The 18,775-nt window shown below is 42.6% G+C and overlaps 2 protein-coding genes across 2 annotated transcripts in view; one reads left to right on the top strand and one right to left on the bottom strand.

Moving 5' to 3' along the window:
- The window catches only part of LOC112265078 (prostacyclin receptor), a 50,124-nt gene extending 46,777 nt beyond the window's left edge, over window positions 1-3,347 (bottom strand). The window contains exons 1-2 of the mRNA XM_024442104.2: window positions 2,956-3,347; window positions 1,656-2,561 (exon numbers count right to left, since the gene is read on the bottom strand). Of these exons, the coding sequence (XP_024297872.1) occupies window positions 1,656-2,483 (828 nt within the window). The 5' untranslated portion in view covers window positions 2,484-2,561; window positions 2,956-3,347. The remainder of the gene's footprint in view (window positions 1-1,655; window positions 2,562-2,955) is intronic.
- A 275-nt stretch (window positions 3,348-3,622) lies between these two features.
- Window positions 3,623-6,363, top strand: LOC112266054 (golgin subfamily A member 6-like protein 2). Its single transcript, XM_042295871.1, has 2 exons — window positions 3,623-5,410; window positions 5,572-6,363. The coding sequence occupies exons 1-2, from the start codon at window positions 4,916-4,918 to the stop codon at window positions 5,956-5,958; spliced, it is 882 nt and encodes a 293-aa protein (XP_042151805.1). The 5' UTR covers window positions 3,623-4,915; the 3' UTR covers window positions 5,959-6,363.
- The last annotated feature ends 12,412 nt before the right edge of the window (window positions 6,364-18,775 follow it).

Genomic DNA, 18,775 nt, shown 5'->3' on the forward strand with positions numbered 1-18,775 from the left:
GAATTAAATCGGCCGATTAATCGGTATCGGCTTTTTTTGTCCTCCAATAATCGGTATCGACGTTAAAATCATAAGCGGTCGACCTCTAGTATGTGTGTGTGTATATATATATAGTATATACACACACACACACAACATTTTGGGGGTTGGGGGCCCCTAGCAGCCTGGGGCCCTAAGTGACTGCTTATGTCACTTGTGCGTGGAGCCGGCCCTGCTCGGGTATCACAGGTCCAATCTGCAGGGGAATGTTTCTTACCGTCTGCATGTGAATCAAGCTGACTACCTACATATTTAGGAGTATTTGGTTAGCTTTGAATTTCAACAGGTATGCCAAATCATTGCTGGAAGGTGGAGGAAATTCTACCCCCACAGATACCGTATGGTTGAAGGAATGACTCAGGAGCCAGGACGTGCCTGTATATTTCCCTCAGATATCAACCACAGATCCTGACTGAGACTACACTAACAGAGTTTCTTAAAAACCTCCCTGTCAACTTCCTGTCTCATCATGGAGTATCACCCACAGGTAGCAGAGAGACCTCAGGGAGATGGTTGGTATTGAATGACTTAAAGAAAAAGGGAACAGTTGACATCACAGTTAATTACCCTCATTCCTTGTAGTTACTCTAACTACTTTGGTAACTGGAATGTCCTTAGTTGAACAAATCAATGATTGATTTAAGTTCAAAGGAAACTGACAAGCTTATTTAGTGTGTATACTCAAAACAGTGACTTTCAGCAAAACAGATTGTTTTGGTATCAACCCTCACTTTATATGTAGTTCTATAAATGTGTGTGTGAGTGAGTGAGTGAGTGTGTGTGTGAGAGTGAGTGAGTGAGACAGCCAGAAGGGCCAGAGTCAGGGACAGGAAGCTGCCTTCAAAAGGTCTGTGTCAAACCCAGTGAACAACACCCACAGGTAGGGATAGCCCAACAAGGGACCCGACCCATGGCCCTCTGGAAAGGGAGGGAGGGGCCAGATCCAGTCCTCCAGGGCTGACAGATTTAGCACACACCTCTCAATTAGAGGGGCAAAACACAAAGGTTCAGTTTTATTTACTATCCAAATAATGACTGTCTGGTTATGCAACCAAGGGATAAACATCTCTGGGGAGTGGATATGTTATAATGAACGGCCTCATGGGAGTAGAGGAGAGGAGACTGGCCTGCTTGTTTTTTTAAACAGTTTCCTCCTGGGAACAAAGGTTTCCCCCAGATCTGATTCTCTCTTAAAAACAGGGCGGTTCTCATTTCACTTCAATATCAAAACACCAAAGCGATCTAACAGTGAGCGTGACGGCGCGGCATGCCATTGTTTACACAGAACACTAACATGACGTGTGCATGGAGTGATATCAGGAGTTGAGAGAAGTGGTTTTGAATGGCTAATAGCCACAGTATGACAGGGTACTCTAGGGTCACGACTAGGTATCAGACAGAATCACATACAGATAAGACAATTGAATAGACACAAATAGTTAAAGATTTAAGAGTTAGTCAGAGAAAGACGTCAGTCACAGGGAAAGTAAGTGAAGACAGTGAAAGTTATAAGAGTTTGAGTCACAGATGATGTGTCAGTCATAGCCAGGGGCCACGCGTACGCACACATAAACACACACAGAGAGAGAGAGGGAGAGAGAGAAAGATCAACTCACAGTGAGCGGCAAGGAGCAGACAACGAAGATGACCGTCATGGAGGCCAGCAACATCAGGTGGTCCATCTCCTCCTCCCCCTGTCCGAACCAGCCCAGACTCATCTTCCTCTTCCTCCCTCCATTCACCACCGAACCACGCCGTGTCATCTGGCTGCGGTGCATCCGGCACAGGCTGACAATCACAGAGCCGTTGCACACAAACACCGCCACGATCAGCAGCGCCATGAGCGAGGCGTAGGACAGAGAGAACGCCAGAACCTTCCTCTCTTCGTCCACCCCCTCGCCTGCCGCCTCCATCTTGATGAAGCACCACGTGCCCGGGCAGTACTGCTTGTGGCGGCCAAAGCCGAAGAATGGCAAAACACAGAAGGCGCAGGTGAAGATGTAGATAAGCAGGAGGGCCACCTTGGCGAAGCTGCGTCGGACGCACTTGGAGTAAAAATAAGGGTGGCTGATGGCCAGGCAGCGCTCCACGGCCATGGCACAGAGGATGAGCATGGAGGCCAGGCCAAAGAAGGTCATGGCAAAGGCAAAGAGGCCACAGAGTCCCTGGTCCCCAGTGAGCCCCAGCAGGGATCGCTGGCGGGCATAGCACACAAACACCAGGGGGCTGAGGAAGCAGGTTCCCAGCAGGTCAGTCAGGGCCAGTCCCGTCACCAGGATGCAGAAGACAGAGGACTTGGTGCGTCGCTCCTTCTGGTGGACCCCCAGGATGGCCAGGGCGATGAAGTTCCCCATCACCCCCAAGATGAACATCACTGTGCTCACCACCGGGTTCCCGTCCGTGTGGATATGGGTGCTGTTCTCACAGCTCTCGTTCGACAGCATGCCGAGGTTCAGTGTGTGTTTGTGTTGGTTGTGTTGTGGTGTTGCCCCCTCAAGCTCTTGAAGTCACCCTTTTTTTGCCTAAATCCAATGACATGGTGGCATGTTTTGTTGAATTCACGTTAGTGATAACTCAACCAAATGTAAATCACAACTAAACATTGAATTGACGTCTGTGACCAATGGGATGGCATTGCTGAATCAGTGTTGATTCAGTGGATTTCGCCCAAATTGTGTCCGTTAATCTTGATGCTCGTCTGCTAAATTTCGAAAGTCTCCAGGGTCTAAAAACGGTTCTATAAGTCCTATTTTTTTTAAAGAAAATATATAACTAGTTAGGGCTCCATTGCGCAAAATGTATATCTATTCCTATATAATCCAGAAAATCGACGTAAGGGCAGTTCAAATGATATTCGCATTCATGAGTAATAAATAACACCTGTGTATAAGAACGAAACAAGCTCTCAACTCTTACCAGACGGCTCTCAATTGGCGACAAATATCAACTGCCATTCCTTATCTTTTGCTCAGTATGTCCTACAGACCCCGTTAGCGACAGTGCAAACGCTAACGTTTAATATCCTTCCTCTGAAACTCAAACTCTCAGACTGTCGCACGCATCTGTCTGATATCTACTGATAAACTAGGTAGTGCGCGTTCCACTTTCAGCTCTCTCCTTCGCGCCCACGCGTAGCCCGCTCTCCCTTTCTCTCTTCTACGCACTCACATTCATTCTCTCTCTCGTAGTCTCCGAGACGGTTAAAAATACTACTTTAGGTCAGATTACTTATTAGAAATGATACATGACCGTCCGTTTTTCGAGGTAATTTTTTGGTAGGTTTTAAAATGTTTCATTATTTGCTTATGGCAAAATCGTATTGTTCTTTATTTTTCTCTAACCATTACGCAACAAATAAAACATTAAGAGGGCACGGCCACCTATTGATGAACAACAAGAACCACCCTGGACTATTTTCTGTAATTTTTTAAAATAAAAACCATGTAATTACTTACAAAGTAATATTTATTTAGAATCTATTTGAAATAAACCGAATTTATTCTCCGGAAAATGAATGGTTTATAAATTGTATACCTAATTAATGGGCTAGAATTGTGTACAGCTATGTATAACGTGTCTAGGATTTTTTAAACATCGTTCTAAAATCTTTTGAATTTTGAGATTTTAAACCAGAATACAGAATTCAACCCAGAATTCCAATCTCATTATGATGCAACAATTAGGCAAGATTCCTTGGCTAAATATTACAACTCTAGAATGTTACAACAAACAGAAGAACCAACGAAAAAAAAACGTAATCAATCACTTAACCATAACTTAATTGTATACTTTTTAAACTCTTTGTAATTGGACGAAATTTGCGGAGGTGAGACTGAATCTGGAGAATGAATCCCAATAGCTGGTCAGAAAACAATAGCCTAATGTGTAAAAAAAAAAAAATCTGGCTTTTAAGTAAATCAGTAAAAGTAGGCCTACTCACTAGCATTTACTAGATTATACCAATTACCCTGAGGGTAACTGAAGTTTGAAATCTGGCATGGTCTAACAGTTTTAAGAAAATGACAGGAACAAATCAAAAATAACTACTACATGTTTCTCCATATATCAATGCAGAGATGGGTTAGTACACTGGAGAAATAATTGACTGAAAGTGAGGAGAAAGGCAACACGATGAGGGAGGAATAAGAGAAAGAAAGACAAAGAGAAATGGAAGGGCTGCTGACAATGAGAAAGGAGATTAAGACTTGTAACAAGGTAGACCACAACCGATGGAAGCTGGAGAGAGAGGTGTTGGAGAAAGTCAACAAGGTGTGGATGGAATCAGAGCTAGCAAAGAGAAAGGCTAATTGAAGAGTTGCTGAGGCAGATAAGGGAGACTGAGGCTCCTATTGAGGTACACCACTACCAATGGAAGCTAGAGAGAGAGTTGTTTGAGAAACAGAGAGAAAGCGTAGTGTCAGACAGAAAGAAGATGGAGCTCAAGATGGCAAAGCTGAAGGTGCAGAACATACTGAACTTGGCCGAGATAGGAGAGGTGACAGTGGAGAGTACTAAGCTGTTAGCTGAGAATGAAAGGAAGAGAGAGATGTTGGAGAAACAGAAAAAGCTTAGTGGCAGACAAAGAAAAACTAGAAGTCAAGATGACAAAGGTGACAATGCAGAACATACTGCACTTGGCCAAGATAGGGAAGTTGACCGTGGAGAACACGAGGCTGTTAGCAGAGAATGAAAGGCAGCGAGAGGTGTTGGACAAACACAGAGAAAGTGCAGCAGCCGACACACAAACCTTGATGGGCAAGGTATCAAAGGTGAAGATGTCCTTGGCCAAGTTATGGAGGTTGAGAGTGGAGAACAAGAAGAGATTGTTAGCTGAGAATGAAAGGGTGGTGAAGGAGAGGGTGAGAGAGAGGAATGGATGGAACCTCATAAGAAATGGTTTGAAGGCAGATTTGGCCAAAGCAGACCTGGAGAGGAATCAGACCTTAGTAGGCTGGAAGGAGGACAGGGGGAGATGGCCAAGGCCAAGGCTGGCCTAGAAAGAATCTGGGATCAACAGGGGGAAAGATGGATGAAGGAGAAGGAGGAGATTAAGAGAAGGAGCACACAGGCAGCAGAGGAGTGGATGATTGAACTGAGAGAAAAGGAGAGAGCGATAGAGGCCCTGGAAAGAGAAAAGATGAGGATTCTTTGCCTGCATGGACAAGAGAAGAAGGGATGGAAGATGGAAAAGGAGAGGTTGGCGCTTACATGGGAGTGGGAGAGAACGAATAGTGAAATTGAGAAAATGCAAAGCGAGAAAGACAGATGGCCAATAGAGAAGAGAGATATGGTGGAGAGGATGAAAGAGGCATACATAAAGCTGTACCAGATGCAGACTGCCCTGAGGTTCGGAGAGCAAGAGCAGCCACAGGTACAGTACTCCGTTTAACCAGTCACACTTCAGGGGGGTCACAAGTCACCTCCTAATGGTTATACTATCAGATTCAATAGATTAAGTTGACTGCATGCTAGAGAATGACTAATAATAATATCTCAGATCACTGATTAACATGTATGGACTTTCTCTTTCAGAAGGAAACTAAAACTGCCCAGAGAGTCAGGGCAAAGCTAGAGAAGAAGAAGAGGAAAGAAAGAGAGATGTTGGAGAAGAACAAAGTGAAAGAGCTGCTCAGAGCTAGAAAAGCAGAGAGTAAGGAAGAAGTGAGGAAGAATAAGGAGAGGGTGAAGGCCCACATGGGCGAGGTGACAAGGAACTATAACTGTCACGACCTCCGCCAAAGTCGTCTCTTCTCCTTGTTCGGGCTGCGTTCGGCGGTCGACGTCACCAGCTTTCTAGCCATCGCCGCTCCATTTTTCATGTATCCATTTGTTTTGACTTGTTCCCTGCACACCTGGTTTTCATTCCCCATTCAATCTACATGTATGTATTCCTCTGTTCCCCATCGTGTCTTTGTGTAAGATTGTATGTGTTACGTGTATTTTGTCTATTGGTGTTTTTGTTACGCACCAGACATCTGTCTATGTTCCGTGTTTTGGGCACGTTGTTTGTGCTTTTGATATTTTACCGGAATAATGTGTGAGCCTGTTCACTTCACTCTGCTCTCCTGCACCTGACTTCGCCTCCAGTACACATCAAGTGACCATAACAAAAGGAAACAGAGGGAGAAAGAGAGAGAAAAGCTGTTGAAAAAAAGCACATGGCAAAGAAAATCACATGGCGTACATCCCAGACAACTGAAGAAGAAGTCAGAATGCAACACAGATGGAAAAGTAAATACCGTCAGCTGGCACTGGTTAGAATTTAAATTCAGTCTTCTTTCATTTAGTGGAATACTTCATCAATTAAATATTATGAGCATTTGAGTTATTTGTTCGTATTTATTTCAAAATGTGGTTACTGAATAATGCAATGAAAGTTAACTTGACTGACGTACTGAATCTATTTGAAAGACTGTACTTCCGAGTGCGTGTGAAGTTCTTATCACAGAAGGGAGAACTGAACTTTACCTCCACCTGTTTGATCAAAACATTACTTTGCTTCTTCCTATATCTGTCTCATCTGCACCCCGGGGCACTAGTTTGTCCCACAGAGCTCATTTTTGAACAACATCTATTACATGATGTTGCCAACAGTAGGATACACACAGTCTCCAGGAATGATCAGTCTGCCTGGAGGCCTATTTGCCTATCGAGGCCTGTTACAGTTACTCATTATAAAAGATTTATATGCCCACAGAGCGTATTGGAATTATTTGGAAAAATCAAAAAATCCGCAGCAGCTTCACACTAAGTGCACCTGCTGCCGTTCGCCATAGTGTGTCCTTTTCCATTGCGGAACGCTGCCGTCAAACATAACCGTCATAGCTGCCAATTTAGTCATAACATTTGGGTAGCTCTGTTTTGCCTCTGCAGCATTCTGTTTACCTTTCACCTTTTAAGCAGTCATTTTCTGGACTGTATAATGCATTGAATGGTGGACCAATTTTTCACCCAATGGTTGTTGGGTTGTGGTAAGAGTTTGTTTCTAGAACCTATGTCCCATCACGCAGCTAACTGTTTGTCATTTGAATGGGCTGGCCCTGCTTCTTAGTTGTGACACAGCATTTTGCTTGAGTTACTGGCCCCAAAAAAGATGCTGTGAAATGTTACAATAAAGGGCCTGCACTTTGAAATGCCCGAACACATGCAGTACCTTTGATGTAGCAACAAGACTGTACCAAAATGTTTGATGTGGAGCATTTTCCTCATGTCGGCCATGTTCTCTTATCAAACGTATGAGCAGAGCATGCAGTAAAGAAAAGCTAAGGCCTCTACCCCTTTCCCCTGATCTGTCCATCCCGTCTCGCTATCATTCCCCAGTGCTCCCTGGCACCATGAGAGGGGAAAAAGCCCTCACAGATTATCACCGAGAGGAGTGTTTACAAGTCGACTGCCCATAAAACAAAACACAGTGGCATCTTTTAAATAAACACCACCCAGACAAAGCCATCGAGAAGGGCATGGGCCATGGAGAGAATAGGCACGCAGAACCAGGGAGACTACTAGCATAAATATACCATAAATATACCAACTACACCACCGATGTCATAACTCTCATGTTATTTACATAGCCCCATATTGAGATAGATGGTTGCAGACAGTTGGGGCTATATGTTGATTCATTGCAGAGCCTCCGTGTTCGTTGGAGTCCTGGGTCTTTAATTAAGTGATAATGCACGAGAAGCCGATGTTTGGAAGAGATATGGGCACGGGTGTTGTTAGCAAACCGTGCCAATATTAGCAAACCGGCAAACCATGCCAATATATCCTCCAAACACTGGCTTTGAGGGCATTATAACTTTTATACAACGGGTTACCAACATATTGAAATAACTGTTGACATATTTTGATTTTTAAAAAAGTATTTTGATTAATTTATTCATACTACAGTATTTTATCCTTCCTCAAGATATATCCCCGACACAAATCTAGGGTTGCTACCCTAGATTCTAATGTTCCATTGACATACTGGCTGGGAATGTTCTTATCCCTTGCTTGCTAGCTAGCCAACTACGGCTAACTTACAGTCACGTCAAACAATGCAGCCAGAACAACAACAGTAGCTGCATTTGTATTTGTTTAAGCCGTTTTCTAGTGGTATTTATTTGGATACATCCATAACAATGAGCTAATGAGGCACGATTTCGCCTGGCATAGAACATGTGCTCCCTCGTTAGGACACCGTTGTTCAGAGAAGTTAGCCAACAACACAGCTAACACAATCACTTCCAACTGAAGCTGGAAAGACTGCAAACTAGCTGCACTTCGTTTCGTTTGAACTTTTTTCAATTTACATTTCTTTGAATATATCCGTAAAAATGATGCCAGCTGGTTCATGATTTCGCCTGGCTGAGGGAAGCTGCCTGCCTGTCCCGTCCCTACTCCTGACACATTCAATGCTATGAGACAGCTGGAGAAAGATTTTGAATATTGCGTCAATGTTGCAAATGTCTATGTGAGAGACAGAAAGCGAGGTTTATGCAAATGTCCTCTGTTGAAAACAAAATGTTAGTCTAAAAGAAATGTGAGATACTGTCTAGATGCTTTTTATAGTGGAGATCAAGTTTACAAATTGCCTGGCTGGGCTGATGAGACAGTGGATTGCGCAATCAGATGGAACAGAGTAAATAGGCATTTTAACGTCATAGATTTAGCCGGTGGTAACTTGTGGAATAGACACCGGCTGGAATGCAGTTTTAACCAATCGGCATTCAGGATTAGACGCACCCATTTTATGATGTACAGCAGCTTATGAGTAAACTGAGGATAATGGTAGAGGTAGTGCATGTTAAACCTATGCCTGTTTCCCCAGGATCATAGGGTTTACTCTCGGTGAGGAACATGTTCGAAGAACATACTGTACATTATTGATTGGCATCTATTGATGTCTTTAGTTATTGCGGTTATGCTTCATTGCTTGAAGAACAAACAGGTTAGGTAAGTGGTCCAATGGCATGATAACAACCTCCAGCCAACATAATGTGACCTTGTGAAGTATTATTTGAATTTAATCAATGCATCATTGCGACAAACCACTATGAAGTCACTTTTGTCTTGAATTTCATAAGGTTCCACTGTTACAGCTGCCCTGATCTGTAATGGGTTCAGTGCCTGTTTGGATACTTTCACCAGAGACCAGAGGAGAAACTGAAATAGAAACGTGAAGTGGACTATCGGAAATAAAATGCGGAATTGAGGCCTTTGACAGCCACATTTTTACATTACTGACGTTAAATATCTCTCTGAAATTATTTTAACAAGAGCCCTGGCCTGGTGGCGTCAGTACTGACGGTAATAGCGTAAACACCAAAGCACTCTGTGTGCATCTCCGGTTTGGCCGCACAGCGATGGTGTTCCTGGCCGGGAGTTAGCCTGGGAAAAACCAATCTCCAGAAGAATGCTGCTGTTTCTTTGAAGTCTGCTCAGTGATCTGCTCTGCTCACTCATAGAGAGTGACATCGCACCTGTGATCTGTTCTAGTATATTGATACTGGTTTGTCATGTTCTTCAGAGGGTAGAGGTAGAAGCTAGTCATCGTTCGCAGTAGCAATAAATGCAGCAGGTCTGAGACATCTGGTGATATCGTGCACTCTCTTATGCATGCAAGCCCACACAAGCACACACACAGGCATGCACATTTGCGAGTACACACACACACACAAAGACAGATGTTGGTGAGCCATTCAGCCATTAACCACAACAGGAGTGTGCATTCTAATGGTATGATGCAGACACAACCGCATAGCAAGAAGTCTCTATCTTCTATCTGGCCAAGGAGAGAGCATTGGACTGGTATTGTTTATAAAGGCCACAGGACATCAGTTCTTAACAGTCAAAATTGAGGTTGACAATTGAGGCTAAACAGGAATATTATAAAGGACGTGGGCATGTGACTCAAACTGCTCCAGATGATCCCAGAGTTGTTTATACCCTCAAACATACCCGACTGACTGGAGCTGCTTCGACCACAGATTGAAAGTCCTCTAAAGAGCTGTAATTGGATTTACGTATTGTTTCAGTGCCATCAGCCCAGGTCCCTTTACGTGTGTGACTTCCCTCTATGAAACTGTTCAGTCAGAACTGATTGATTTACTCTCTAATGGATATTACAGTGGTTTCAGGCCACAACCCTCAAAGTCCTTAACTTTTTGTCCCAATACCTCTTTGTTTGCCACACTACCTGACCGTTCAGTACATCTGAGTTGAGTTAGATGATACATCTAACAAGTAGCTCTAAAGGTATGAACATCAAGCCATTTGCTTTGTCTTGGCTCAGGCATAAGCAGTGGTTGTGTCTGTTTTCTGGCCCCTGTGTTTGTTCAGTCTGTGTTGTGGTTGAGTTTAAGATAGATCCCCCTGTCTGGTAAACATTGTTTCCCTGTCTCGGCTGTGTCAGAATCAAAACAGGCCCTCAGTCAAGATGGATTACGTGGCACATGATGAGATTGATTTATGAAAGGTTGACCACCTCCGATCACAGACAGACGGACGGACGGACGGACAGACGGAAACATATAGATTTAGAAATATAGAAATAGAAGTAGAAATATAGATTTTAAAATCATTTAAATCAATGAATGTGGAAGACCATATACTGTAGTGTCAAATTAAAGGCAACATTAACATATTGAAGAGATACATTTAAAAAAAAATGTTTTCGGACGGACGGACGGACGGCCAGACAGACAGACAGACAGGTCAAGACAGGTCAAGAGGAATGGCCATTACTATTATGAGTTTAAGATCCTCCATGGAGATGACTGGAAATTGGTTTGTTTTACAGTTTATCGTCAGTGGTCTGGATTTACTTTACCTCTCTGTGATTTCCATTTCTGAATTGAAATGAAAACAGTAAATCAGCTGGTCTGGATCTGGGTCCATGCTTGACAAGCAGTCTTTCATACCACTTACCTGGAAGTGGGCTTTTATGAAGTGTTATGAAGTGTTATATTACCTGGTAAACATATTTGTTAACACTTTATTTGGATAGTCCATCTGTAGATGCTCTACAGACTCGGTAGCGTTTCAACTAACTATCTACTAACCCTTAACCCCAACCTTAACCCTTATCCTGACCATAAACGTAACCCTTACCCTTACCCTAACCCAACCTTAACCCCATACCCTAACCCTTACCTTAGGAGGCAGTTGCTTATCAACAGATAGTTTGTTGATAGTGTGACCATCTGCAGCATCTACAGATGGAACATTCTGACTATCCAAATAAAGTGGGACCACATATTCATAGCATATGAATATCGATTTAGTGAAAGAGTGTTATGAAACTGTATGATAAAGCAATAAGATACTACTATCTGTGACATATTCACAGTATATTAGAACAGCCCCCAATTACTTGTTCAAACAAATACTTCCTTGTTGATGACACATCTCTTTTTAGATGTGTACACAACATGTACTGTAGATGAGGTGGCCAAGCAAGACTGACTCAGCGTTAAATGTAATTTAAGTCCCTGGTTTACTGGGCACTTCCCTCAGCTCAATTTATTAGCTAATGTCAGAAAGTGTGAGGTTTAATATAAAGAGAGTCATGGTATAATATAGAGGTTTAATCACGGTTTTATATCATGGTTTAACATATTTAATATCATGCATTTCTGGATGTCACAACTAGGTAATACATCATTTTGTGAGAATGGATAAAGAGCGAGTTATATTTCAACCTTGAAGAGTGTGATGGATAGAATGGAAAATGTGCTGTGATGTGGTCCTATTGCCTCTTCTGCAATCAAAAGTAGATCGTTATTGGGGACAGAGATAAATCTCATACTGTAGATACTCAAAGTTTCCAGCATTGTGGAATCTTCCAATGACAGACATTCCAGTTGAAGAGAATGTAAAGCTACAAGGGACTGTATGCTTTTTCGTCAGTCTGTCTGGGAACTGCAGTTGGACTATTATGGACAATAATATGTTTTTGTTCAAAGACTTCCAAAAATAAATTTGATCAAAATGAAGTAAATGTGGTCTTTCCCATGTCTGTGGTGAAATCTATTCTGCTATTTGAGGCTGTCCTGAAGAAAGGCTATCAGGTTGCTTCATTTGGGGAAAACCACACTATGACGTTGCATATATTTTCTTTCTTCTATTACATTTATTTTCCTGGGTTTGTTATTTGGAAGATAAGAATCAGGTTTAGGTTATAAGTCATGGAAATATTCCGTTTGAGCGTGCACGCACGTGTGCATGTCTTGTTATTGCGTGCATGTCCTGTTGTTGCGTGCATACCATGTCTCTGTGTTTGTGTTTGTGCATAAGAGAGACATATGGTCAAATGTGCTATCTTGCCAAGCCCCCCCACCAAGAAAAATATATGAATGGATCTTTACGGGAAATCTTAGTGCAGTCTGGGCCACATCAGGACAAGGAGGAGAATTTCCTAAGGGATGAGGGGCAACAAAGGTTTTCTGTGGCCCACTACAATAGGAGGATGGCGAAAGGGGAGAGAGTGGAGAGAACATGACTTGTCTATTCCAAGCAAAACGATGCAGCCTTCTGTTTTTTCTGCAAATCTGCTCTGGTCATGGAATCAGGGACTGAAAGAATCTGTGCCACCTCCTCAGCTCGCATGAGAAGTCGTATGACCACCTAGATAGATTACAGATGTGGAAGGAGCTGGAGATCAGGCTGGTGTCCAAGCAAACTCAGATGATTTGATTTCAGGACAATGGACAGCTACCGAGAGAAAACATCGCAGACTGCAATGCAGCACCTCTCACGACTTCCTCCGAAGTCGGTTCCTCTCCTTGTTCGGGCGGCATTCGGCGGTCGACTTCACCGGTCTTCTAGCCATCGCCGATCCACCTTTCATTTTAGATGTGCAGGAAAACAAGACAAAACACACCTGGTTTACATCTCATCATCATTACTATGTGTATTTAGCCCTCTGTTCCCTCCATGTCTGTATGGGGTATTGTTTATTTGTCAAGGTTGGCACGCTTCCGGGCTGGTTTGCGTCGGGTTTTGTTTTATGCTCGTGCTTTGTGGCAGCCGGTACTTTGTACTTGGGTTTTGTACTTTGTGCTGCCTCACTTGTTCTTTGGGGATTTGTTTTGTGACGCAGTTGCATTCTGTATTATGATTGCCTAAGAAAAAGTGCCTTGTCCACTCATCTCTGCTCTCCTGCGCCTGACTTCCATGCATCAGCTACACCCACCCTTTTGACAGAACCACAGCAGAGGAAAGATGCCACTCTAGGCGGAGACGAAATAAAGAAATGCTGAAACTGATGTTGGACAATTAAATACGATATGTAAATTAACAAAATGTGTTAAGGCTGCGTCATTGACATAAACCTCATTTTACACTGTTCCGGTGAAACGAGGCCTACCATGCATTTATGAAAGCACTCGTTTCAAAAGCTCAAATTATCTTACTATTTTTTACAGTTCTACAGGAATATTAAAATACATGTTCAAATATGTTATAAAAGTGTTATTTGTATTATAATTGTAACTATTATGGGGTTGTGCCATGTGCGATAACAGGTGAGATATTAATAATAAGAAACTAGGTTTCCTACTATAAGTAGTTGGCTGCATAGTGATGGCAACACTGTAACTCTCCGATGCAGGGGTTAAAATTCCCTAGGGACCTCCTACAGTTGAAGTCGGAAGTTTACATACACCTTAGCCAAATACATTTAAACTCAGTTTTTCACAATTCCTGACATTTAATCCTAGTAAAAATTCCCTGTCTTAGGTCAGTTAGGATCACCACTTTATTTTAAGAATGTGAAATGTCAGAATAATAGTAGAGAGAATGATCTATTTCAGCTTTTATTTCTTTCATCACATTCCCAGTTGGTCAGAAGTTTACATAGAATCAATTAATTCTTGGTAGCATTGCCTTTAAATTGTTTAACTTGGGTCAAACGCTTCGGGTAGCCTTCCACAAGCTTCCCACAATAAGTTGGGTGAATTTTGGCCCATTCCTCCTGACAGAGCTGGTGTAACTGAGGCAGGTTTGTAGGCCTCCTTGCTCGCACACACTTTTTCAGTTCTGCCCACAAATGTTCTATAGGATTGAGGTCAGGGCTTTGTGATGGCCACTCCAATACCTTGACTTTGTTGACCTTAAGCCCTTTTGCCACAACTTTGGAAGTATGCTTGCGGTCATTGTCCATTTGGAAGACACATTCGCGACCAAACTTCCTGACTGAAGTCTCGAGATGAAGGTTCAATCTGTCCACATAATTTTCCTGCCTCATGATGCCATACATTTTGTGAAGTGCACCAGTCACTCCTGCAGCAAAGCACCCCCACAACATGACACTGCCACCCCCGTGCTTTTCGGTTGGGATGGTGTTCTTCAGCTTTCAAGCCTCCCCTTTTTCCTTCAAACATAACGATGGTCATTATGGCCAAACAGTTCTATTTTTGTTTCATCAGACCAGAGGACATTTCTCCAAAATGTACGAACTTTGTCCCCAGGTGCAGTTGCAAACCGTAGTCTGGCTTTTTTATGACGGTTTTGGAGCAGCGGCTTCTTCCTTGCTTAGCAGCCTTTGAGGTTATTTCGTTATAGGACTCGTTTTACTGAGGATATCGATACTTTTGTACCTGTTTCCTCCAGCAACTTCACAACATCCTTGCTGTTGTTCTGGGATTGATTTGCACTTTTTGCACCAAAGTACGTTCATCTCTAGGAGACAGAACACGTCTCCTTCCTGAGCAGTATGATGGCTGCGTGGTCCCATGGTGTTTATACTTGCGTACTATTGTTTGTACAGATGAACATGGTACCTTCAGGCGTTTGGAAATGGCTCCCAAGGATGAACCAGACTTGTGGAGGTCTACAATTTTTCTGAGGTCTTGGATGATTTCTTTTATTTTCCCATGATGTCAAGCAAAGACGCACTGAGTTTGAAGGTAGGCCTTGAAATACATCCATAGGTACACCTCCAATAGACTCAAATGATGTCAATTAGCCAATCAGAAGCTTCTAAAGCCATGACATTATTTTCATTAAACCAGGGCTTGAATTGAGTGACGGTATCACATACCCTTTGTTAAAGAAAAGGGCAAAAATGATATCTATTGTTTGCTGTATATTTTGAAATAAATACTTAAAACGTATCCAGATTCTATCAAGCGTTCTTATCAGAACTCAGGATAAGACCCAGATGCAGACAGTTAGTCACCAATGTTTATTGACCCAGACAGGGGGCAGGCAAAAGACAGGTCAAAGGCAGGCAGATGTCCATAATCCAGGGCAGAGTCAATAAGGTACAGAACAGCAGGCAGGCTCGGGGTCAGGATAGGCAGCGGTTCGTAAACGGGTCAGAGTCAGGCAGGTACAGAACGGCAGGCAGACTCGGGGTCAGGGCAGGCAGAATGGTCAGAACAAGAGAAACTAGGCAACAGAACTTGATAAAGCAGGGAGACGGGAAACCACGCTGGTAAGACCTGACAAGACAAGACGAACTGGCAACAGACAGAACACAGGTATAAATACACTGGGGATAATGAGGAAGATGGGCGACACCTGCAGGGGGTGGAGACAAGCACAAAGACAGGTGAAACAGATCAGGGTGTGACAGTTCTATAACAATAGTTAACTTGTGATGTTTTTATGGTATAAACAAGCTCTAATGCCTGCGAAAGACATGACTCCGATGCATATGGGAATATATTGATTCCCATCTATGACGATCTGAAGTTAAACTGCGGCCTATAATATTCAAGGAGATAAAAACAATGTACTTTGCTATTCATATTAATTTACCTTTTCTCTTTCTGAAAATAGATTTTTGTTTAAACCCGGGCGGGCAGCTTTTAGGGAAGCACTTTTGTTGTTTGGATATACAACAGACGAGTAGCCAGCAGTTGAAGCTTACATTTTTCTGCGTCGGTAGAGCCTCTGTCTGGGTGTTAAGGTAACTTTTGAAAGTGCCATGCTTAGATTCATAAGGATGTTTAAGATGCAATTATTTGCAAACAGCATTGCAAACAAGACACTCTGGCTTGACATCGAGAAATATGGTAAGAATGCCTATTTCTCTGTCCATTACTCCCTGAAACTTCTATTTCCATTATCCACCTTTCTTTTGAGACTTTCTCAGCTCAACATTATCTTGATTGCAAAACTGTTATCCCCCAATCCACACACAAAGAAATATAAAAACGAATTTAATTGAGACATTGGTAATTTTATCAATGTAATCAGATTGAAAATATTAGGCTGTTATATTTACATTGAACTGATTATATAGCCTACTAACAAGATGTGTTAAAAATCGGCAGATTTTTGTCTCGCCTAGGGCTGCAGAACGTACAGGTCCGGCCCTGAGACCCATGTTTCTGATGTGTGATGGTACGCAGATTGTGTTCCTCCATACAATACTGGCATGATTCAGCCGGGCCAGCCTCACTTGGCCATGTCTAATTCAATAGCAAAATATAATGCAATTTTTTAAATACAAATGTAGCTTTCCCAACAGGAAGAAAGTACAATCAAAATAACATGCCCTGTGTATAACAATGACCTCTTCTGGGAGCGCAGTTTGTTATGGACGACGACGACGCACAGTGTGACAAATTGGATTCCATATCACATGCTCGCCTGATTTGAAACATGAGAGAGAGAGAGAGAGGGAACAGGTGTGCCATTATGTAAAACCTATCCTTCCCGAGAAATTGAGGTCACAACGGCTGCGTTTACATTAACAGTCACATATTTTATTCCACCAAATAATATTTCGACCAATCACATAAGATCTTTTCACATTAGATCTTTTTCAGAGTTGATCTGATTGGTCAAAATACCAATTAGTGAAAAAAGACCAGAATTGGGCTGCCTGTCTAAACACAGCCATAATGACCCCTTGGGTTTTGGGTTTAGGTAGGTATGTGATATGTAAGAACTGTAGGGAAATGCCAGACACATTGGCTGTGTTTACACAGGCAGCCAAATTCTGATTATTTTTTCCCACTTACTGGTCTTTTGAAAAAAAAGATCAGCTATTTTTTAATAATAACAATCTATCCCACAGTTGTGTCAAATTGGCTGGATGTCCTTTGGGTTGCCCATTCACCCTCTGAATGTCACACATACACAATCCATTTCTCTGTCTCCCCTTCATCTACACTGATTGAAGTGGATTTGACCATTTCACCTGGTCAGTCTATGTCGTGGAAAGAGCAGGTGTTCTAAATGTTTTGTATACTCAGTGTATATCTCAATATACAGTTCTGAGGAATTGGAGGGGGTTGTGGGTTAGCTGGTACAATATGGTTTTGGGATTTTACTATGTCTGTAGACCTGGTTGGTGATTGGCAAATATTAATTGTACACAGAAAGAGGCAGATATTAATGGAAACCTTGAATATTACTACCTGAGAAATTAAAGGAGTGAGAATTAACTAATTGAGGAGTAATGGTCAGAGATGAGTGCCAGCAGTTTGGGTTAAAGGTAAGAATAGTTGGGTTTACAGCAGGTAGTTATTGATCATGTGACTGTATAAGGCTGCATTTACACAGGCATCCTAATGCTGTGGGGCGGCAGGGTAGCCTAGTGGTTAGAGCGTTGTGCTAGTAACCGAAAGGTTGCAAGTTCAAAAACCCCGAGCTGACAAGGTACAAATCTGTCGTTCTGCCCCTGAACAGGCAGTTAACCCACTGTTCCTAGGGTCATTGAAAATAAGAATTTGTTCTTAACTGACTTGCCTAGTTAAAGGTTAAAAAAAAAATGCTGATCTTCCACTAATTGGTCTTGTAACTCTGTGTGTTCTGTTCACACTGCTATGCTTTATCTTGGCCAGGTCGCAGTTGCAAATGAGAACTTGTTCTCAACTAGCCTACCTGGTGAAATAAAATAAAGATCAGCTCTTTTGTCAATAATTACACTGTCTAAACACAGCCGAAAGGCTGTTTCTTGAAAGCACTCTTACCAGGTTCAACTAATTCATGATTGTTTAGATACTATTAAATTAATGGGTTTGGCTCGTTTGAAAATCATAAATGTACCATTAACACGTTATACCCTTGGGGCCACACAACAAAGTGTGAATACTATGGCAGTGCCCTGACTTGTGCAATAGCACCCCCCTGTGGCTGGCCAACTCACACCAAACACAGTAAAAGACTTCAAGGCAGCAGCTACTCTTTGCTGGGGTCCAGCCAAATTAACGGTGTTTATACAAGTTTAACGACATCACAATACATTCACAGATGTCACAACACACCGTTTGCCCTCAGGCCCCTACCCCTACTCCACAACTACCACATATCTACAGTACAAAACCCATGTATAAGTGTGTGTATGCATGTGCCTATGTTGGTGTTGCTTCACAGTCCCCTTCCATGAGGTGTTATGTTTTTAAAATCTCATTTTACTGCTTGCATGAGTTACTTGATGTGGAATAGCGTTCCACTCGGCGTTTTCCCGTTTCTTACATAGGCTTGCTACCTCCGTGATCAAGGAAGCCACCTCAAGCCTATAATCCTCGGCAAGTGAACACTTTCTGTATTGGAACTCTCGAGTGATCCGGTTTGTCCTGAAACAAAGTGTAGTAGATACAGCTCCTACAGCGCTGGAACCGTTCATTTATGTCCCCAAAGAGAGCTCCATTGCAAAACTCATCTGGTACCAATTTCGTTAGCTTGATGGCTAGCAGTTCAGCATCTCTGTCAAGTAGAGTTCAACCTGTCTGTTAAACGGGATTCCGGGACAGGAAATAACGGTCCTAGCTGTTTAAAGCTAACCGCGTCTCGG

This window comes from Oncorhynchus tshawytscha, linkage group LG13 (genome assembly GCF_018296145.1).
Source record: "Oncorhynchus tshawytscha isolate Ot180627B linkage group LG13, Otsh_v2.0, whole genome shotgun sequence".
Taxonomy (NCBI): domain Eukaryota; kingdom Metazoa; phylum Chordata; class Actinopteri; order Salmoniformes; family Salmonidae; genus Oncorhynchus; species Oncorhynchus tshawytscha.